At 55.3% G+C, this 22,675-nt stretch overlaps 1 protein-coding gene across 1 annotated transcript in view; it reads right to left on the reverse strand.

Moving 5' to 3' along the window:
• Positions 1 to 22,675, reverse strand: part of LOC139671985 (A disintegrin and metalloproteinase with thrombospondin motifs 3-like) — a 38,634-nt gene that overhangs the window by 7,703 nt on the left and 8,256 nt on the right. The window contains exons 2-12 of the mRNA XM_071555295.1: positions 9,282 to 9,472; positions 7,189 to 7,272; positions 6,938 to 7,094; positions 6,273 to 6,378; positions 5,757 to 5,900; positions 5,231 to 5,363; positions 4,335 to 4,448; positions 3,556 to 3,701; positions 2,672 to 2,847; positions 1,560 to 1,693; positions 1,018 to 1,141 (exon numbers count right to left, since the gene is read on the reverse strand). Coding sequence (XP_071411396.1) covers positions 1,018 to 1,141; positions 1,560 to 1,693; positions 2,672 to 2,847; positions 3,556 to 3,701; positions 4,335 to 4,448; positions 5,231 to 5,363; positions 5,757 to 5,900; positions 6,273 to 6,378; positions 6,938 to 7,094; positions 7,189 to 7,272; positions 9,282 to 9,472 — 1,509 coding nt within the window. The remainder of the gene's footprint in view (positions 1 to 1,017; positions 1,142 to 1,559; positions 1,694 to 2,671; positions 2,848 to 3,555; positions 3,702 to 4,334; positions 4,449 to 5,230; positions 5,364 to 5,756; positions 5,901 to 6,272; positions 6,379 to 6,937; positions 7,095 to 7,188; positions 7,273 to 9,281; positions 9,473 to 22,675) is intronic.

The raw sequence follows: 22,675 nt of genomic DNA on the forward strand, positions 1-22,675 counted from the left end.
CATGGTCAGGAGCGCGGGGCACGGCCCAGCTCTGCTGCAGGAGAGGGATCCACCAGCAACCGAAGGGCAGGGCTGGGAGACATGGAGCCAACTGGTTTGGGACGGGTGGGACAGGCCCTCCCTGGGCTCTTCTCCTCCAGGGAGAGAAGAGACACCAGTTACAGATGGATTGGCCACTTCCCAGCTGGGATCAGTTCAGTATTCACAGTGGCACTGCTACAGGCTGGACGTATCCACAGCCCAGGGAAGATGTTCCCTGTGATCCTGGATGTATCCACAGCCCAGGGAAGATGTTCCCTGTGTTCCTGGATGTATCCACAGCCCAGGGAAGATGTTCCCTGTGATCCTGGATGTATCCACAGCCCAGGGAAGATGTTCCCTGTGACCCTGGATGTATCCACAGCCCAGGCAAGATGTTCCCTGTGACCCTGGATGCATCCACAGCCCAGGGAAGATGTTCCCTGTGACCCTGGATGTATCCACAGCCCAGGCAAGATGTTCCCTGCGATCCTGGATGTATCCACAGCGCAGGGAAGATGTTCCCTGCGTTCCTGGATGTATCCACAGCCCAGGCAAGATGTTCCCTGTGATTCTGGATGTATCCACAGCCCAGGGAAGATGTTCCCTGTGATTCTGGATGTATCCACAGCCCAGGGAAGATGTTCCCTGTGTTCCTGGATGTATCCACAGCCCAGGGAAGATGTTCCCTGTGATTCTGGATGTATCCACAGCGCAGGGAAGATGTTCCCTGCGTTCCTGGATGTATCCACAGCCCAGGGAAGATGTTCCCTGTGATTCTGGATGTATCCACAGCGCAGGGAAGATGTTCCCTGCGTTCCTGGATGTATCCACAGCCCAGGGAAGATGTTCCCAGTGATCCTGAACAGGATCAGGGGGTGCTGTTGAGCCCTTTCCTGCCCAAGTTTCAATGATCCTGGGCATTCCCCCGTGGCCACGAGTGTGGCACAAGCCCCAGAGGCACCAGCAGCTCCAGCTGCAGGCAGATGTTCCTCCTACCCAGCTTTTTGGGGGTGCGGGTGAAGGTCCCCGTCACGGTCCGGCAGTGGGAGTCGTCCCCGCCGCAGACCCCGCACTGATCCTCGGCCTTGCTGGAGCCAATTTCCTTGTCACAGCCCACTTTCTGCAAGAAAAAGGGAAATACTGGGCGTTAGGAGAGAGTTTGTCCCTGGGAGGGTGGGCAGGCCCTGGCACAAAGTGCCCAGAGAGGCTGTGGCTGCCCCAGCCCTGGGAGTGTCCAAGGCCAGGCTGGACAGGGCTGGGAGCACCCTGGGATAGTGGGAGGTGTCCCTTCAATGGCAGGGGATGGCACTGAATGGGCTTTAAGGTCCCTTCCATCCCAAACCAGTCTGGGATTCCATGATACAAAACGATCAGTGGAAGAGAAGTGGAGCATTTTCCAAGGGACTGGTCTGTGCCGTTCGCTAATTTAACTTAAATCTCAGGGAGTTCTGAGGAACACGATGCTGCCAGTATGGAACTGAGAGTGCTCTGCCCAAGCCCTCCCTGCCCTCGGGCTGTCCGTGGGGGCTGCCACTCACCACACACTCCCCACGCACACAGATGCTGTAGGGGTCCTTGTAGGAGCAGCGAGTCCCGTCGTGCACCGGCTGCTTCATGGGAGCCACATCCCCGGTTTCCCTGGACTGGCAGTACAGGTGGCACCTCCTGGCAGCTGTGGGGCCAGGGCAGAGAGGGACCTCATGCATGGACAGTGACCCAGGTGTGCCCCCCAAAAATACCCCCCTGACAGAGCCAGGAGTGAGGAAGGACAGGCAGGTTTGGGAATGGGGAAATGTGGAGCGGTGGGACATGGGGTGTGGTGAGGAACTAGGAAATTGTGGGAATTCTGGGGGGAAATGGGGAAGTTTGGGAGGAGTGGGAAGGTTTGGGAAGGATATATAGGGATTTAGGGCAAAACTGATGGGTTTGAGACATAATGTGGCAATTTGGGTTCAAAAGTGTGAATTTTAGAGATAAATGGGCAATTCTGGAGGCATAAAGGTGAATTTTAAGGATAAACTGGAGGCCTGGGGGGGAACAGGGGATTTGGGGGTAAAATTGGAAAGCAACTCCTGTGCTGTTGGGGGAGCTGTGGGGCTGGGGAACCAACTCCTGTGCTGTTGGGGGAGCTGTGGGGCTGGGGAACCAACTCATGTGCTGTTGTGGGAGTTGTGGGGCTGTCCCTGAGCCACAGCCAGGCCAGGGGGCACCAACTCCTGTGCTGTTGGGGGAGCTGTGGGGCTGTCCCTGAGACAGCCAGGCCAGGGGGAACCAACTCCTGTGCTGCTGGGGGAGCTGTGGGGCTGGGGAACCAACTCCTGTGCTGCTGGGGGAGCTGTGGGGCTGGGGAACCAACTCCTGTGCTGCTGGGGGAGCTGTGGGGCTGGGGAACCAACTCCTGTGCTGCTGGGGGAGCTGTGGGGCTGGGGAACCAACTCCTGTGCTGCTGGGGGAGCTGTGGGGCTGTCCCTGAGACAGCCAGGCCAGGGGGCACCAACTCCTGTGCTGCTGGGGGAGCTGTGGGGCTGGGGAACCAACCCCTGTGCTGTTGGGGGAGCTGTGGGGCTGTCCCTGAGCCACAGCCAGGCCAGGGGGAATGGCCGAATGGCCCCAGCCCTCCCCAGGGGCCCCAAGGCAGGGCAGCACGCACGGTCGGGGTGCTCGTAGGGCAGCCAGTGGTGCCTGGTGCCCCGGAACTCCAGGTGGGCATTGCGCTGCTGGCACTGCTGGGCCCTGAAGTCCTCAAAGTGCCTGGGACACTCCTCGGGGCTGCACAGCTGGAACTCGAAGCTGACCCCGGCGCAGTCGTCCCCTCCATTGATGGGCCTGGGAGGAGAAGAGATGCCAGAGATTCTCAGCAGGGAGAAATTCTGCCCTGGTGAAATTTAACATAGGGAGGCCTCATCTTTTAGAAAATCAGAATTATTTTAAGGTGTGTTAAGCTGGGCTCCTGAGATAACTATTTAGGTTAAAATTGGAGCCTTTCCCCATAGTTCCTGGGAGAGTAAAACGCCCTGCCCAATGATGCAGCCCCCACAGTTCCACTTGGGTGCTGAGCACCACTCCTGAACTCCCTGGAGCCTGGTGCTCTTTCTGACAATTTCCAGGGTGACTAATACACATTATTTACATCTCCCTGTGCATGATGTGTGCACCCCCTTCCATTACATTCCAAGACTTGCTTCCCATTTAACTCTTTACAGAGCCCAGAAACTTCAGAAATGAGTCACATGAAAAGAAATAAATCAGGCTCCACGTGCTCTTAATAGAGCTCTAGTGTATAGTTAATAATATTTCATATAGCCCTAGTGTATAAAAGCAAAACAGAGAAATATATCTAGTGAAGGGTGTCCCTGTCTAGGGCAGGGGGTTGGATTTGGATGAGCTTTAATGTCCCTTCCAACCCAAACCAGTCCACGATCCCAGGATTCTGTGGAATGCTTGGATTCCATGGCAATGATGCCAGTCCAAGGGTCTAAGTGCCCCTTGCAGTGCCCCCCCCAGCCCCCCGGGTGGGTGCAGCCCCAGACCTACGTGGGGTTGTTGCACTGGCGCGTGCGGAAGCGAACGCCTGTGCCGCAGGAGCGGGAGCAGGAGCCAAACTTGGTCCAGGGGCCCCAGTGCCCATCCTGCTTCAGCTGGTTGGTGTTCTTCCACATGCAGTGACCTTTGTAGCACCACTGAGGGAATAATGGGGGCAGCAACCACGTGAGAGCAGACACAAACACCACATCAAACATATATCACAGTACGGAACATTTGGCTGCTGCCTGGGACGTGCTCAGGATGGTACAAGTGGCTCTCCTGTATCCCAAAATACAGGAAATTTGCTAGAAAACAGGTATTTGAGTATAACTTTATAATTAAAAATGGATTGGCAGCAGCACACCCACTAATGGGGATATTAAAGACAATAATTAAGTGCTAATCCTCGGCCTACACAAACATTTGCCACAGGGTGTCTGGACCATGGGCTCTGAGCAGCCATCCCATAGGAACAGCATCATCTGCTTCCCTGGATGACTGAGGACACCTGATGGACACTTTGCAGGTAAGAGAGAACCCACAAACCATAACAAAATGGTCACAGAATGGGGTATATCTCAGCTGGGGTTTCTATACCCAAAATGTACCACAGCAAACCTTGTCGAGCCCACGGAATATCCCAGTGGGAAAGCCCAGCTCCCTCTTTTCCCTCCCTCTTGCTCCCCCAGGGGAGGTCAGGCAGTTCCCTGTTTCCCACTCACCTCAGATGAACAGCACTGTTGGTTTGTTCCCAAGACAGACACACACAGTGCAGGGCCCAGACTCACCTTTCCAGGGGCACACTCTGTGCCATCCAGGGGAGGTCCTTTCTTGGTCTTGCAGAAGTAGGGGTTGTCGGGGTGGCTGCACCACAGCTGCTTGCACGGGTCAAAGGTTCGGAACTGGAACCCACCACAGGCAGGAGATGGAATGCAGAACCTCAGGTTATTTATGCTCTTGGTGATAAGGATCCAACACACTCTGTCAATCCATCTCACACACACCAGTGACTCCAGTATCTGCAGGGCAGTGCTTATTCCCTGCATCCCCCACCCCTGGGCCACTGAGAAGAAATAAGGAGACACCCAGAAGTGGGAGGAAACTGAGGGGCTTTTCCTTTTCTTCCTTGGGATCACTCCCCACAGTCTGTGCCACGTGGACCATGCTGCCTCCCACTTGCCCAGTATCCCACAGGAGCAGAGGACTGGGTTCACAGAATCATAGAATGAACTGGGTTGGAAGAGACCGCTGAGATCATCAAGTCCAACCTTTGATCCAACCCCACTGTGATCACCAGATCATGGCACTAAGTTTCATCTTAAAAACTTCCAGACATGGTGAGACCACTCCCTCTCTGGGCAGGCCATTCCAATGCCTGATCACTCTCTCTGTAAAGAATTTCTTTCTGATATCCAGCTTAAACCTTCCCTAGCAGATCTCAAGCCTGTGCCCTCTTGTCCTACTGCTGGTTGCCTGAGAGAAGAGACCAACCCCCACCTGGCTACATCATCTCTTCAGGTAGCTGTAGAGAGTGATGAGGTCACCCCTGAGCCTCCTCTGAGCCTCCAGGTTCCCCCATAAATACCCCCCTGCTCCTCCCTGACCTGTTTCAATCCCCACTCCCTCTCTGCAGTGCCCATGCCCCAGCTGTGCCCCGCAGCTCTCAGCCCTGCCCAGCTCGTACCGCCGTGCACATCCTGTAGCCCACGCCGAAGTCGAAGCGGCACTGCTCGTCCATGGAGTAGTTGATGCCTGGCAGCTCAGGGAGCTTGGGCCAGTCGTGCTCAAAAGGGTCGTCCAGGAGACAGTCATAAGAGCTGTGGGAAGAGGAAAAGAGGGAAAGCACACTCCTAATTCCTGCCCCATCCCAGCAAGTGTCCAAGGCCAGGTTGGATGGGGCTTGCAGCAACCTGGGATAGTGTGCAAGGTGTCCCTGCCCATGGCAGGGGGTTGAAAACAGAATAGCCTTAAGGACCCTTCCAGCCCAAACCATTTGGGATTCCGTGACAAGGAATCAGAGGCCTATTCCAAACCCTGCTGGAGTCAGAGGGCTCTGTGCACTGACCTTCCATCCCCAGCTGATGGGCCGTGGGACAGCCCCACACAAGCACACAGTGTTCATGGGCTAGAGCTTCTCTAACACAGATTTGAAGGGGGAAAGGGCCTGGAAAAACAGGGCTCAGAGCCCGGGTGCCCCAGGGAGGCCTTACTGGATGTATCTCCTGAGCTCCTGGCCGCTGCAGCGGGACCAGTGGTAGCGGTGGAAGGCAGCCTGCACCAGGGGGGCCATGACACTGCCCATCGCTGTCTCGTCCCCACATCTGTTGCCCTGGCCATCGTGCTCCATGCCCAGCCTGGAACAAAGAATGCCCCTCAGAACCACTGGAAACAACTGCAAGGAAACAGCTCTGCAAGAGGTGACGAGTCTGACTGGTCAGCACAGGCAGCTGGGGAGGACAAGGCAGGGAAGGACACACCACCAGCTCCTGTCTCTGCTGGGCCTCCCAGGTGCCTTCCTGACCTTTCCCTCGCCCCAGAGAAAACCAGTTCCCCCTCTCTCTCCCCTTCCTTTCTTCCCCCACTTATCTCTCCATTCCTTCACCCACTGCTGCGTTCCCAGGGGATGGAAATCAAACCAGGCCAAGGCATTGAACCCAAACCCCTTGGAGCAAGTCGGAGGTGCAGCCCCACATCAGGTGTGATGTGGCTGTAACAGTTCCACTTACACATGCCCAGTCTCATGAGCAACAACGAAGGCTGATGAGAACCCGTCCTCGTGGTTGAGGGTGCAGCTCCGCACCGGGTGGCACATGCCCGTCACAGGGGCGTATCCTACGGAGAGACACCAGGGCTGAGTCTGTGCCCAGCACATGGATTGCACATGAGACCCCTCCCAAGAAACTGCCTTTGCTTTGGGAAAAGCTCAGGTTGCTCTGAGTTCAGGGCAGCCTGCCTGGCTCCTCAGCCTGACCAGCACCTGCCCTGACACAACCCACACCTGGGGAATTCCTGCCCATTGGCATTAGTTCCCTGAGTCCCAAAGATGGATGCAGGGCTCAGGGGCTGGAATGTCTACAAACAAATCTGCAGTGAAGGATGCAATAAAATAAATGCCAGGGGAATACCAAGTGCACTGAATGTTCCCAGTGATCCCTGCACACACAGGAGTTTGGAGAGAATAAATAGGTGTTCATTTACAACTCTCAAGTAAGAAATTCCACCTACACTCGGCAAGGACTCATGGCAAGGTCTCCTTGCCTTTGACAGAACCTGTGGGACCAAGAGGAGAACTGCTGCTAACAATGCCATTCCCAACTTTTCCTCTTTTCTGGCAGAGGCCAGCCAAGAAACACGGAGCCCAGAGGGCTGTGCTGCAGGGCAGCTGCATTACCTTGCATACCAGCGGGCCCAAACTCTTGCCTGGTTAAGAAGATGGCATGGTCGTGGTGCTCGGCGTGGCCGGGCTCTGCCCTCTGCTGCTGGTAGGCCCAGCGACACACGTTCTCCAGGCTGCGGGACGGGTTCCCCCGCTCGATCAGGCTGATGGACTGAAAGGGCAGCAGGTGAGCCCCCCCAGGCACCACATTCAGACAGGACTGGGGCTGTGCCCGGCACAGGAAGGCAGAGTGCCAGCTCACCCACCTTCGCGTACCCCAACATGATCATCCGCACCAGCACGACGTTGATGTGCACACCCAGCGACTCGTCGTGGTAAATCTCATTCACCTGAGGGAAAACAGGAAAAAGGGAAACAACCCACTGATGACGCCAAGGGAAGTTCCAAGGCCACAGAGCTGTTATTTCAAGGGCTTGTACCACTACAGTCCTCAGAAGAGGATTCAGGTCTCAGGTCATTTCTGTGCACTGAGAAATGCAGATTGACCACACACCTCCCACAGAACTTTGGGAAGCACATGTCATGGCTCCTCTCAAGTTTCATGGATCAGAGCCCAAAGAAAAGGGGAATGGGAAAAGACTTGAAGTTCAAGCCCTGCAAATTACAGAATGCCAGACTGGTTTGTGTTGGGAGGGACCTTAAAGACCATCTTGTTCCACACCCTGCCCTGGGCAGGGACACCTCCCACCATCCCAGGGTGCTCCAAGCCCCATCCAGCCTGGGCTGGAATGCTTCCAGAGCTTCTCGTTTTGAAGAGTAATTTTTTTTTAGAAGTAGCTAATGCTGCTGCCCTACTTTTTCTCAATTAGAACTCTGTGGTCACTTCTGTCCTAAAAAGAGGCCTTGTGGAAGCCAAGTTAGAAAAACAGAATGATGCAGATGGGCCAAAAATCGTCCTTCCTGAGGCCCTTCCCGGTGTCTGGGAAGGTGAGAAATGTCCTAGGACCAAAGTGTGAAACATCTGCAGGTCCTCAATGAAGCTCCTCATCCCCCTAAAAACCAAATAAATATTATGGTATGGGCAATTGGTGAGAAATAAACACTCCTGTTCAGAGACCGGTGGGTTTGAGCAGGAGTTAGAGGGGCTTTTATTTTTCAGTCTGGCTAAACAGAACTTCCCTCTTCCCCTCAGGGAAAAAGGCCACTGGGAGGTGTCCAGACTGTGGGCAGGAGGATTTGAGCCCATGGGTTAAACAAGCAGTCCCTGGAGCTGTGAGCAGTGTCAGCAGGGCAGTGGGACAGAGAATGGGCACAGAGCTCAGGCTGCCTGTCCTGTGGAGCAATTATCCCAAAGGTCAGCTATTCCTCTCCTACTTCCTTCCCACTAATGCAACAGCACGGCTCCCACAGGGGCTGGGCCAGGAAAGCATTCCCAGCTGTGCCAAGAGACAACCAGGGAGTGACTTCCCTGCAGACAAAAAGGACCCTGGAGCTGACCTGGAGTTTCAAAGCTTCAAGATTTGCCCATGACCCCCTTTTGTCCCATCCTCTGGAAGGCTTTGAGTAGTGGGGTGTCTGCTCACCCTGGCTCTGGCCCCACAGCAGCTCCCAGCAGATGGAGCCTCAGGCATGTAAAAACCATGGAAGTGCTTTGGGACCTGCTGCTCACACAGTTAAAAGCTCTGAAAACTAAAAAGACAGAATTCTGCAATAATGTCTAATGGAGATTTATTGTGGGCAGACCATGGGGTAGGTGGGGAAAAAGAAATGACTCCCTGAGTTATGCTGGAAAATACACAACTTGAGTTAAATTCATATAGGGATAACTTCTTCCTCTCAAATTCTAAATTCTCAATTTCAGATTATTTGCAAGCCTAAGGAATCATTTAAAAATAATTCCAGGTGAGTGTAAACATACAAGAATCATTCCTACATCCATGAAGTCATTATTAATGGGAAGCCTATTCCCTCATCTCTGTCCTTTGGAGATTGGGGTTTTTCCCTGAAAAAACCTTAAGATCCCACAGTTTCTGAGACAGATCTACTTGTATTACCAGAAGGTTTGCTCTGTCAGGAGAGCCATGGAAGGTTTATAACACTTTTTCTTCTACATGCTTATTCTTTAGCCACGTTTTCCCCAGAACTGTGTTGCAGGAGGAGCTCAGAATCAGTAGAAATGGATCAAACTGACATTTTTTTCCTTACTGCTTTTCAACTGTTTTATATTTCTTGGAATTAGCCCCGAACATGCCCTAGAAAACTACTGTGAAAAAGATGAACTCAAGGAACATGCTGAGAAGAGAAACCCACATTTTCCCCAGCCAGGGGCTCCTGCAGAGCTCCCGAGAGCAGCCCCCATTCCCAAGCGAGCCCCAGGAGTGCTGTGGCAGATACTCACGATGTTCATGAGGGTGAGCAGGTAGTTCTGCACGTGTTCCTTGCCGTGGAACCGCACCACGGAGTCGTCCACCCCCAGCAGCACCTCGATGTTGTGGTCGCCGTCCCCCGCGTGCCGCCGGCGCCGAAGGGTCTCGTTCAGCTGCTGCTCCACGTGGCCCTGGAGGGGACTCAGCGCTCCGAGGAGGGGCCCTGCAAGCACAGGGGGGCACAGTGAACACTCCCAGCAGTGTCCAGGGCCAGGCTGGACGGGGCTGGGAGCAGCTGGGATAGGGCGACGTGTCCCAGCCCCTGGCAGAGGGTGGCACTGGGTGGGCTCCAAGGTCCTTCCCACAGCGCGAGGTGTCCCAACCCCTGGGACAGGGCGAGGTGTCCCAACCCCTGGGACAGGGCGACGTGTCCCAGTCCCTGGCAGGGGGTGGCACTGGGTGGGCTCCAAGGTCCTTCCCACAGCGCGAGGTGTCCCAGCCCCTGCGACAGGGCGAGGTGTCCCAGCCCCTGGCAGGGGGTGGCACTGGGTGGGCTTCAAGGTCCTTCCCACGGTGGGAGGTGCCCCAGTCCCTGGGACAGGGCAAGGTGTCCCAACCCCTGGCAGGGGGTGGCACTGGGTGGGCTTCAAGGTCCTTCCCACGGTGGGAGGTGCCCCAGTCCCTGGGACAGGGCAAGGTGTCCCAACCCCTGGCAGGGGGTGGCACTGGGTGGGCTCCAAGGTCCTTCTCACGGTGGGAGGTGCCCCAGCCCCTGGCAGGGGGTGGCACTGGGTGGGCTCCAAGGTCCTTCCCACGGTGGGAGGTGCCCCAGCCCCTGGCAGGGGGTGGCACTGGGTGGGCTCCAAGGTCCTTCCCACAGTGGGAGGTGCCCCAGCCCCTGGCAGGGGGTGGCACTGGGTGGGCTCCAAGGTCCTTCCCAATCCAAACCGCACTGGGACTCCATGGAAGCGCCGCGGGCTCGGGGTGGCGCCGTCTTGTGGTGCTCGCGCGCCACTGCAGCCTAATTACCCCGAGGTTAATTGCGTGTCCGTGTCTGTCACAGCACTGCTGAGTGCAGTGAGATATCATTGTTAGAGCTGGTATTGCAATGGCGCGTTTCTCTGGATAGAGACTGACAAATGTGTAATCAGAAGTGTTTATAGCCTAAAATCTGTGTCATGAAAAGGTCAAGTACTAAGGAACGAGCTCAGTGTGAGATAAGGAGTTGGCACATGACATAACTTTTATGACATCATCTCTATACCAAACTTTTGAATACAATTGTATTTATCCAGTTTATGTACCAAGGAAGACTTGCAATAACATGTTTTTCTGGAAAGTGACTTGCTGGAAAATAGAGCTAAAGGAAAACATAAGAAAAGAAGACAGGCAGGCTGAGTGAGAGCTGGGAAACAGAAATGTTTACTTTCACTCCTGACAAAATCCAAAAGACATTTTGGACTTATTTCAACAGGTAAATTAAGTCTATGGCATAAGGCTGGGGGAATTCACCAGAAAGCCAGCAAAAAAATTCCTTCAACGACATGGATCTGTAATTTTTCACAGTTCTTACTTAACACACAAAATCCAAAGCTGTTCCTTCCACCTAGGACAGTGAAGCACAACATGCCTGTGGATTTTTGACAGAAAAAACCTCCCAGCTGTGGGATCCCTGGTGCTTCCCAAATCTACAGCAGCACTGCAACAGGCTCTGAGCAATGACCCTCCCTACAGAACATCTCAGTGATGGCACCATGAGCTCCACTCCACAGCTCCTGCGTCCCTGTGGCTGTTCCTGTGTCCCAGCTGGGAGCACCCCCATTCCCCCACTCTGCCCACACACACAGGGATCTCCCTGCCCTGCTGAGCCAGCCAAGCACACAGCACCGAGACACAGGCACAGTCCTGCCTTCCACCCATGGGGTATCAGGGCACTGCCCCCAGCAATGGCACAACTTCCAGCCCTTTTCGTCCACGCTGGAGTTCAAGACTGCCAAGGCTGCAAGGCCACAGAGTGTCCCTTCCCTGCTTCCAGGTGCTCCCAAGAATGCCAACCCTGGCACTAGCACACCAGTGGGAAAACCACAGGCTAGCTCCAATTCCAGAAACTGCTGCAGCTGGAGAAGCTGCCAGTGCAGCATCCAAGGGCAACCCAGCTGGAGCGCTGTCACAGTGGGGTGCCCACGGTGCCAACTTCCCAGACCTTGCTGGGAAGTGAGGCAGTGGGTCCTCTCCCTAATTGCTGTGCCCTGTACCCAAAACACCAGGTAACACAAGTGGCTGATCCATTCTCTTGTCTGTTTTCCCTAATCCAGCCCCTCAGTGCCTTCAGAGCCAAAGGATCAGGATCCATCCCAGGTCACACACACTGCCAGTGGCTGTGCCAGAGGCTGCATCCATGGCCAGAACAGAAGAAACCTGAGTCCAGGGAGCCCAACCATTGCCCAGCACTGCCAAGGCCACCCCTGCCCCGTGTCCCCACATGCAACAGCCCTGTGGCTTGTCAATCCCCCCAGGCATGGTGACTCCAACGCTGCCCTGAGCAGCAGTGCCAGGGCTGGGCATCTCCCCCGGTGCCCACTCAAACTCTCCCCTGGCACAACTTGGGGCTGTTTCCTCTTGTCCAAACACCTGTTACTTGGGAGAAACACAACACATGAGGCAACAGGGAAGAAACACATGGAACCAGTCTGGGGATTTGGGCTAGACAGACTAATCTGTGCTAATCTCATTCTGGAATTAGCTGGTTTGTTTTCTCTCTTCCTTTTTTATTTTGCTGGTCACCTGCCTTGCTGCCATCCCAACTGCACCTGCAGGAACAGAGCAGCCCATGCTCCTGTGCCAACAGAAATGGGTACTCTGGGTCACAGCACATGTCTTCCCTGGAGTGTAACTGGGAAAGAATGGAATTACAGCTCTTTCCCTGCTGGTCAATAAAGCTGTGATCTGCCCAAATCTAATTTCATCAATGCTGTCATCAGCCAAACCTCTGTGGACCCAAAGAGAACCCATGAGAGGGTCTCAATTCTGTGCTCCAAGTGCCACTGGCAGCAGCACCCCTCCCTTGTATGTGTGTATATTTATATACATACACACACATATGTATGCTCCCCAGATGTGCTGACTTGCTCAGTTGCCTAGTTTAGCCTTTTCCTGAATAGGCAGCAAGAAAAATGCCCAGGGAAGGTCCACACCTTCACTAATTCAAAATTAAACTAATGAGAAATCAGTTTGGATCCCAGTGAGATCAGTCTAAGCCCCTTGCTGAAGAGTGTGTTAATGTACAAAAGTCCCCAGGGACAGATGTGCTCTGCAGCTACTAAAAGATTCCACCCTGCAGTTCTCAAAGTAAGGAAAGTAGGCCAGTCCATCCTGCCACTGCCTCCTGAGGCTGATTTTCAGGAGTGCCTTTGGAAAGAGCAGGGAAGGAAAGAAGAATCATTTAGTTCAAAGGCAGATTCCAGGCAGTTCCAACAGAATCCTCATGGATTTCTGGAAGAATTGTGTCCATGCAACATTTCTGTGACACTGCCCCGTTGTGAGGGCTCAGCAGCAGGAGTCACCCAGGTTACCAGGGCTCAGCTGTGACAGCAGGATGCTCTCAGGGGCTCTGGGATGTGCTGAACTCTGTGCTCTGGCTTAGCAGGTCCGAAATTCGGGCAAGTTCCACATTCTCCCTTATCTTTCCTTGAAGCATTGCCTGATCCTGCCTTTTACTCCAGAAGCACCAAACACCTTCCTAACGCTGCCAGCAGCCTGGGGCAGGAGCAGAATGTGCCCTGTGCTGAGGGCCCTGCCCTGAGCCCCCTCCCCACGGGCACCACCAGCGCTGGGACCCACGTTCAGGGCCTCAGTATTGGCAGTGTCTCTGGAGCAGAGTTTGTGTTTGCTGACCTGCTGCCAGAGCCTCTGCCTGTTTGTCTGGGGGCTGAGCAGAGAGTTTGTCTCTGCAGTGACCCCAGCCAAGGCAGCTGGCCACAGAAACACAGTTTCACTCCCTCTTTCACTGCATGGTCAAGGCTGTTCCCCTGAAGAGCTTCCAGAAGCCCCTGCAGGGCGTCTCTCTGGGAAATTGCACAACAAATAAATATTATCCATGAAAATTTGGTAACACAAGGCAGGGCAGCTCTGCTGCTGCTGCAGAAACACAGTGCAGTGGCACAGAGGAGAACATGGGATTGAACATTCCCCTCAAGGCACATGAACAATCACTTCAGCATTAACAAAAACCAAACAAAAAAACCAGAACAAACCACTTGCCTTAAAATCACAGAACCATTGAGGTTAGAAAAGACCCTTCAGAACACCAAGTCCAACCTTAATACATCACTTCCAAGTCCACCATGTGCACCTGTGAGAGTCTCAGGATGTGGCAGGCAGGGTTTGGTGGTGGTGTCACCTCTCATAAAGCTGTCCTGGTGTCAGAGGAGGACAAAGACACTAAAGCAGTTCCTAATGGAAACAAAAATGCCAGCAACCAGGTTCAGACACAACTGCACTTGCACAGCAGCTTCACCACGCTGAGGAACAAAGAAAAGAGAGAGGGAAGTTCTTGACTTCACACACAGCTCAGGTATCTCTCACACCCCTGAGAGCACCAAGCCTGGAGAATTCCCTCTGTTTATGTTCTCTCCCAGTGGGGCCTTTGCAGTGACAGTGACTGGCAGATTTACAAACAAACTGGGATTAAAGGAAGGTCTGAATCCCAGGGCTGCAGGATTAGTTGTGAAATGCTTGACCTCCACGGGCCACTAACAGAGATCCCTTCTTACTTTGTTCTTCCACTTAAAAGAGAAAAGAAACACTGTGAAGTGCTGATTGCTTCCATGAAATATGTGCTCCCTGGTACCTGAGCAATTCCAGCTGCAGGATGGTTCTGGGAAGGATGGAAGATGTCCTGCACTCAGCTCCTTGCTCTGGTCAGGGGAAGGCTCTTCCCTTGCACTCTCCATCAGCAGGAACAGCCCTTTGCACTCCCTCACACCAGGGCTCGGTGCCAGGGCACACTCAGGGAGCCATGGAGGGAGGCACAACCCTCTATGGACTGAGCTGGGGAGAGCCAACCCGGGATGAACTTTGCCAGTGCAAATGGTTGGAATTTTACCCCATAATTTTCTTGTCATCACTTCCCTACCTGGCATGAGGCTTTCTAGGACTGCAGGTTATCCATACCTGGCAGCAAACACACACAGAACAAAGCCAGAACTTAAGGAAACTCTAATTAAATATGCCTGAATTCCAGTCAGCTACTAACTGTTCTTTTTCCATCCCATGACCAGAAACTGGGAGTACAAAAATAAAGGAGGAACTTCAGTCTGTTGCAGAGTTCTCAGTGCTGGAGAACACGCCTGGCACACTACCTGGACAGTCTGCCACAGCTCTGCACTCCCCTGCCTCATGGTGGAAGTGCTTCAGATCTGTGGCAATGCAGCAGTGACAGTGCTGGCAGTGGCAATGTCTCTGTGAGGTTCCCACATGCAATCAAGAGGTGAGGAGTAAGGGCTGGGATCAATCAGAGCCAGTCTGGAATACAGAATATTGCCCTCTAACAAGGAAAAGCTGAGGGAGGACAGAGTGCCAGCCCAGAGTGCCAGCCCAGAGCCTGCTCCCTGCACAGCCCCAGAGTGCCAGCCCAGAGTGCCAGCACAGAGCCTGCTCCCTGCACAACCCCAGAGTGCCTGCCCAGAGTGCCAGCACAGAGCCTGCTCCCTGCACAGCCCCAGAGTGCCAGCCCAGAGTGCCAGCACAGAGCCTGCTCCCTGCACAACCCCAGAGTGCCTGCCCAGAGTGCCAGGACAGAGCCTGCTCCCTGCACAACCCCAGAGTGCCAGTCCAGAGCCTGCTCCCTGCACAACCCCAGAGTGCCAGCCCAGAGCCTGCTCCCTGTACAGCCCCAGAGTGCCAGCCCAGAGTGCCAGCACAGAGCCTGCTCCCTGCACAACCCCAGAGTGCCAGTCCAGAGCCTGCTCCCTGCACAACCCCAGAGTGCCAGCCCAGAGCCTGCTCCCTGCACAGCCCCAGAGTGCCAGCCCAGAGTGCCAGCACAGAGCCTGCTCCCTGCACAACTCCAGAGTGCCAGCCCAGAGTGCCAGCCCAGAGCCTGCTCCCTGCACAACTCCAGAGTGCCAGCCCAGAGTGCCAGCCCAGAGTGCCAGCACAGAGCCTGCTCCCTGCACAGCCCCAGAGTGCCAGCCCAGAGTGCCAGCACAGAGCCTGCTCCCTGCACAACTCCAGAGTGCCAGCCCAGAGTGCCAGCCCAGAGCCTGCTCCCTGCACAGCCCCAGAGTGCCAGTCCAGAGCCTGCTCCCTGCACAGCCCCAGAGTGCCAGTCCAGAGCCTGCTCCCTGCACAGCCCCAGAGTGCCAGCCCAGAGCCTGCTCCCTGCACAACCCCAGAGTGCCAGTCCAGAGCCTGCTCCCTGCACAACCCCAGAGTGCCAGCCCAGAGTGCCAGTCCAGAGCCTGCTCCCTGCACAGCCCCAGAGTGCCAGTCCAGAGCCTGCTCCCTGCACAACCCCAGAGTGCCAGCCCAGAGCCTGCTCCCTGCACAACCCCAGAGTGCCAGCCCAGAGCCGGCTCCCTGTACAGCCCCAGAGTGCCAGTCCAGAGCCTGCTCCCTGCACAGCCTCAGAGTGCCAGCCCAGAGTGCCAGCCCAGAGCCTGCTCCCTGCACAACCCCAGAGTGCCAGCCCAGAGCCTGCTCCCTGCACAGCCCCAGAGTGCCAGCCCAGAGCCTGCTCCCTGCACAACCCCAGAGTGCCAGTCCAGAGTGCCAGCCCAGAGCCTGCTCCCTGTACAGCCCCAGTGTGCCAGTCCAGAGCCTGCTCCCTGCACAGCCTCAGAGTGCCAGCCCAGAGTGCCAGCACAGAGCCTGTTCCCTGCACAGCCCCAGAGTGCCAGCCCAGAGTGCCAGTCCAGAGCCTGCTCCCTGCACAGCCCCAGAGTGCCAGTCCAGAGCCTGCTCCCTGCACAGTCCCAGAGTGCCAGTCCAGAGCCTGCTCCCTGCACAACCCCAGAGTGCCTGCCCAGAGTGCCAGCACAGAGCCTGCTCCCTGCACAGCCCCAGAGTGCCAGCCCAGAGTGCCAGCACAGAGCCTGCTCCCTGCACAACCCCAGAGTGCCTGCCCAGAGTGCCAGGACAGAGCCTGCTCCCTGCACAACCCCAGAGTGCCAGTCCAGAGCCTGCTCCCTGCACAACCCCAGAGTGCCAGCCCAGAGCCTGCTCCCTGTACAGCCCCAGAGTGCCAGCCCAGAGTGCCAGCACAGAGCCTGCTCCCTGCACAACCCCAGAGTGCCAGTCCAGAGCCTGCTCCCTGCACAACCCCAGAGTGCCAGCCCAGAGCCTGCTCCCTGCACAGCCCCAGAGTGCCAGCCCAGAGTGCCAGCACAGAGCCTGCTCCCTGCACAACTCCAGAGTGCCAGCCCAGAGTGCCAGCCCAGAGCCTGCTCCCTGCACAACTCCAGAGTGCCAGCCCAGAGTGCCAGCCCAGAGTGCCAGCACAGAGCCTGCTCCCTGCACAGCCCCAGAGTGCCAGCCCAGAGTGCCAGCACAGAGCCTGCTCCCTGCACAACTCCAGAGTGCCAGCCCAGAGTGCCAGCCCAGAGCCTGCTCCCTGCACAGCCCCAGAGTGCCAGTCCAGAGCCTGCTCCCTGCACAGCCCCAGAGTGCCAGTCCAGAGCCTGCTCCCTGCACAGCCCCAGAGTGCCAGCCCAGAGCCTGCTCCCTGCACAGCCCCAGAGTGCCAGCCCAGAGTGCCAGCACAGAGCCTGCTCCCTGCACAACCCCAGAGTGCCAGCCCAGAGCCGGCTCCCTGTACAGCCCCAGAGTGCCAGTCCAGAGCCTGCTCCCTGCACAGCCTCAGAGTGCCAGCCCAGAGTGCCAGCCCAGAGCCTGCTCCCTGCACAACCCCAGAGTGCCAGCCCAGAGCCTGCTCCCTGCACAGCCCCAGAGTGCCAGCCCAGAGCCTGCTCCCTGCACAACCCCAGAGTGCCAGTCCAGAGTGCCAGCCCAGAGCCTGCTCCCTGTACAGCCTCAGAGTGCCAGCCCACACAGCAGTGCCACACACCACCCTGTGTGCCCTGTTCTCACAGCTGTGCTCTGCTCACCCTGTGTGCCCTGCTCACACAGCAGTGCCCTCCTCACCCTGCGTGCCCTGCTCACACAGCAGTGCCACACACACCCTGCCCATCCTGGGCACCTCAATATCCTCCCCTCCCTGCTCTGGACCAGCCCAAACCACCCCAAATCCTCATGGCAGAGGCCTGCCAGTCTGACCCACACAGGGGGAAACCCTCCCACCACGACCCACCCAAAGGGAAACCTCTGCCAACAGCTCAGGAAAGTGTCTGTGCCCTCTTCCAGCACACATTGGCACTCTCCTGCCTATGGAGAAGCCCAAGAGCTTTGGCTGAAGGGCTCTGCATGACCCCCTGGCCTGAGCCAGAAGTGCTGTCCAGCTGGGAGCAGATCCAGGAGCAGCCAGGGCAGCTCAGCTCTTCCATCACAGGAACAACCAACACTGCAAACACATCCTAAAGCCCGAGGGAAGGACCTCAGTGGTGACCAGCTGGGGCACAGCAACCTGCTACTGCCAAACTGCTCAAGGACACTTGGGTGGCAACAGTGGCCAACCCAAAGGGTGCTTTGGTTGAATGCTCTTTGTGTAAAAGCAGAGATGTGAACACACTTCTTGCTGACTTGCTCCGAGTTCTCTGGAGACTCCCAGAGCCAGGGCAGAGCACCACCACCACCATGGAGGGCCAGGAAACACCCCTGCCCTGGCTGTGGGATGGAGCTCCAGAGTCTGCATGGCCCAGCCACAGGACACTGGCTGGAGTGGACAGCTGACCTGTTACAATAAAACACACGATCAGAGGACCATTAAGGCTGGGAAACATCTGTAAGATGATTAACCATCTAACACATGAACTCTGAAAGGTCAAATGAGCAGGAGGGAAGAGATGAAGCTCTGCCCAAGTGCCAAAGCCAGATTTGCACATAAAGAAATCAAAGGAGATTTCTGAATTTATTGGGACTGAAGCAATTTCTCTCCAGGTCTTGCAGGTTCACAGAAGAGGTAAAACAGAAGGAATAGCTGGGGCTGGTTCCCATCTAAAGTGAATGAACCTCCTCACAGGTACAGAAGGTAAAATCATTGCCCAGCACCCTCAGAGTGATTCCCTTGCACAGCCCCAGGAGCAGGAGGAAGCCAGGGATGTGCACACCACAGGCAGACACAGCTGCCCCATGGTTTATGCTGAGATCAACGTCTGAAGGAGGCAGGAGAATGGAATTCACAGCACTCACTCACATAAAAGGAATAACTGAGTGTGCAAAACAGACAAAAATGTGGGAAAATATTTATGCAGTTCATATTAGTGAGACAAAGAGAGCTTCAAACACTGTGCCAGTGATAGTGAGTCACGGAGTGGGGTGTGACAATGCGTCACTTCCTTCCCAGGTCCTGGTCCCCCCTTACTCATTAATGGAGCTGAAAGCAGAATTGTCCTTAATTGCTCAGTTGGCACTAAGTGGATTCCAACCTTCCCAACAGCTGGTTTTTGGAGCCTTGTGATGAGCCTGTGCACCTGCAGCAACACAGCCATGGCCATGGAGGGCTCCTCAGCACTGCCAGGCTGGGCAGGTCCTGCCCACCCACCCCATGGAGGGCTCCTTCCCACCCCATGGAGGGCTCCTCAGCACTGCCAGGCTGGGCAGGTCCTGCCCACCCACCCCATGGGGGGCTCCTCAGCACTGCCAGGCTGAGCAGGTCCTGCCCACCCACCCCATGGAGGGCTCCTCAGCACTGCCAGGCTGGGCAGGTCCTGCCCGCCCACCCACCCCATGGAAGGCTCCTTCCCACCCCATGGAGGGCTCCTCAGCACTGGCAGGCTGGGCAGGTCCTGCCCACCCACCCCAGCCCAGGGTTCCATGATCCCATGGGAAATGTGTGCTATGTTTACACAGACACAGTAAATGACAATATTTAGGGATCAAGGTGTGTACAACTGAAGTTTTGCACAATTTCATTTGCCCATCACAGGCTGAAATCCTTCATTTTTTAACTAATACATCAGAATTAGCTGGAATACTGAGGATGGGGGGATTATAAATGCACTCCAGGTAGATGTGCTGGGTTGGCAAATCCTGGTTCTTTGTTGCAAACCAGTACTTGATGTCACACAGGAAGATTTTGTGAAATCACAGAGTGTCAGTCACAGCCTCTGCCCTCTCCCAGACACACATTTTCTGGCAGAGAGGATTTTCAAGCTGGAAGGGCTGCCAGGGAGGGAGCAGCCCTGAGCTGATGTCCATCACACATCCAGCATCAGTGCTGCTTCCTGCCCAGAGCCAACCTGCTCTCTCCTGGCAGAGACCACTCAGGTCAAACCATAACCGTACAGCCCCTGTGCTAGGATGGCTTTGAACACATCTGAATATTATCACTAGAACCTCCCCACAATGCTTGAATATCCCAAATGCCACTTCTGTGTGGAATGACACTCCACAAAGCACTTCAGGCCCCTTCAGTAGCACACTGTTTATGAAGCTGCTCCTCAAATCCAAGGAATTTCCCTGGGAGAGGAGAGCTGCCAACTTTCCCTCTTTGGCCAGCAGGTCCCATTCTTGTGCCTCTCTCCATTTCCTGCACAGTGTTGCTTTAATGAGCCCTCAGTCTGGTGGAAAGCTAACAGAGATGGCAAAAAACCCCTCACAATAATCAAAAAAAGAGATGAACCCGAGAGGGGAGAAGATTTAGGGAGAATTTTCCATGGAATATACAATGGGTCTGACTAGAAATATGACAAAAAGAGACAGTCCTGCTCCACAACAGGGGGGAAAACAGCCCGAGGGTTTAGTTTGAGACACATAAAAGAACCACTTAAGCTAATCAATAAATTTAATGACTCAAACTTACAGTGAAGAAATGCTTAGTCAAATCCTCTTTGTGCTGCAGGAGTGCAGGGATACTGCAGGAATAGAAGGGAGACAGTGCAAGGCACCAAAAGAAATGAAGAGAATGGTTTGCAGCACTTTCAGTGCCACCTGCAGCTTGGATTCAAGCCCCAGCTGACACAGAGATGAGCTTATCCCAGCCCTGGATCCCAGCCTGGCAAGGTGCTTGCAGTGGCTGGAGCCCCCAGGGGATGTGAGAGTGACAATCAAAGGTGGCAGAAAAGCTGTTTGAAAGCAGGAGAGAGACCCACCCAACACAGCAGAAGAGCTGAAGTGGCAGCACAGCAAGTAATCCCAATTCTGCCAAGTGCATCCAAGCATTACTCACAGAGAATAAGCCTCTCTTTCTTGCCACAAGGAACTGCAGCCACTTTTCAAAATTCCACTGGCAGAAATAGCAAGGCAAAGCTCCAACTAGAAACTGTCCCTGAGTGCTGCTGGACTTGGGTTCCTGCTTTTTTTTCCATGGATGCACTGTAAGTCAGCATTCCAAGAGCAACAAATTCTGCAGGCCCAAGCTGTTCCCCAACAGTCCATGGGCCCCAGCAGTGTCCCAGATAACAGCAGCAACATGCCTGGGGCTGCTCTCCTTGGGCCCCACCCCACAGGGAAGGGGTGCCCCAAAACCCAGGCTGAGCTGCACAAGGTGGGGCACAGGCTGGGACAGCAAACAGCCCCCACAGCCCAACCAGGGCACAGACATCACTGACAAACTGATGATCACTGAACTGAACATCCTGACAAACAAGTGCCATGCAAGTCCTTAGTGAGATGGACTATCTGGGAAGTTTAATTTGGACTGAAGCTTTGCCACTGTGCAGCCTCTTCCAAACCCTGGGCATCAACTTCCCCACTTCTACCTGGGGCAGTAACCTGCAGAGTCTTTGAACATCCCACTCAAGCTGTCAACATCATTCCAAGTGACCCTCCACAGAAGGTGCTGATTGAGGCTCAGTAGGGCCCAATACCTAAAGGTTTTACAGATGTTCCTGTTGTCCAACTCTGCTCTTCCAAGGGAAAGCACTTGAGGGGGACTCCCAGTCCAGCACCACAGATGGAAACTGCCTTTCCCTGCCTTGGCAAGGCAGCTGCTGCCCCAGCCTCCCTGGCATTAGAGCCAGAGTCCTGCCTGCCACCTGTGCCTCTGCCTCACTGCCCTCACTGCAAACCCATCCCTGGAGTGCCCAAAGCAGAGTTCTGGGGCAGCTGGGACACCTGTGCACAGTGCCACCCCCTGAGAGGCTCAGGGAAGGTGGGAACCCATCCCTGGAGTGCCCAAAGCAGAGTTCTGGGGCAGCTGGGACACCTGTGCACAGTGCCACCCCCTGAGAGGCTCAGGGAAGGTGGGAACCCATCCCTGGAGTGCCCAAAGCAGAGTTCTGGGGCAGCTGGGACACCTGTGCACAGTGCCACCCCCTGAGAGGCTCAGGGAAGGTGGGAACCCATCCCTGGAGTGCCCAAAGCAGAGTTCTGGGGCAGCTGGGACACCTGTGCACAGTGCCACCCCCTGAGAGGATCAGGGAAGGTGGGAACCCATCCCTGGAGTGCCCAAAGCAGAGTTCTGGGGCAGCTGGGACACCTGTGCACAGTGCCACCCCCTGAGAGGCTCAGGGAAGGTGGGAACCCATCCTTGGAGTGCCCAAAGCAGAGTTCTGGGGCAGCTGGGACACCTGTGCACAGTGCCACCCCCTGAGAGGCTCAGGGAAGGGATGGCAAATCCACACAGGGCCTTCTCCCTCCTGAAAGGAATTGAAGGCCTCATTTCTTGAGGCTCTAAAAATGGAGCCAGGGCAGCTGGAGGGAGAGGACTCTGGGTTTGCACAGAGTGTTACAGCTGTGAGCCAACCTGCATGGCAAAGGTTCAAGAACACAAATGCTCAGCTTGGAATGCTACAGATCCAGGCAAGGAGTGACCTGCAGCAGACACTGCTGCTCCTCTCCAGCACTTCCTCCCACAGACACCCCCAGTTTCTCCTTTACACAGAAACAGACATCCCAAATGAGTGGCATTAGAGGGCCCAGCAGAGAAACAGGCACTTGGGGTTCAGTGCCTATCCAAGTCCCTTCCCTCTCAGCAATCCCAAGCAGGCTGGAGATGGAAAGGGAACACTTGGGGTTCAGTGCCTATCACATTCCCTTCCCTCTCAGCAATCCCAAGCAGGCTGGAGATGGAAAGGGAACACTTGGGGTTCAGTGCCTATCCAACACCCTTCCCTCTCAGCAATCCCAAGCAGGCTGGAGATGGAAAGGGAACACTTGTGCTGCTGCAGAGCTGCAGAGATGCTCCCAGGAACGCTGCAGATGGTTCCAAAGGGAAGTGCATGGCATGCCCAGATGGCTTTCATTGTCCTGTTTTTCCAAGCAGCCTGACAAACTTCAGATGTAACAAAATAAATAGGAATGATGAGTCTGTCTGGGCAGCAAAAATCAAGAGCATGTTTGAGGGAAGAGCAAAGGAAGCAGAACCAAG

This window comes from Pithys albifrons, chromosome 5, assembly GCF_047495875.1.
Source record: "Pithys albifrons albifrons isolate INPA30051 chromosome 5, PitAlb_v1, whole genome shotgun sequence".
Taxonomy (NCBI): domain Eukaryota; kingdom Metazoa; phylum Chordata; class Aves; order Passeriformes; family Thamnophilidae; genus Pithys; species Pithys albifrons.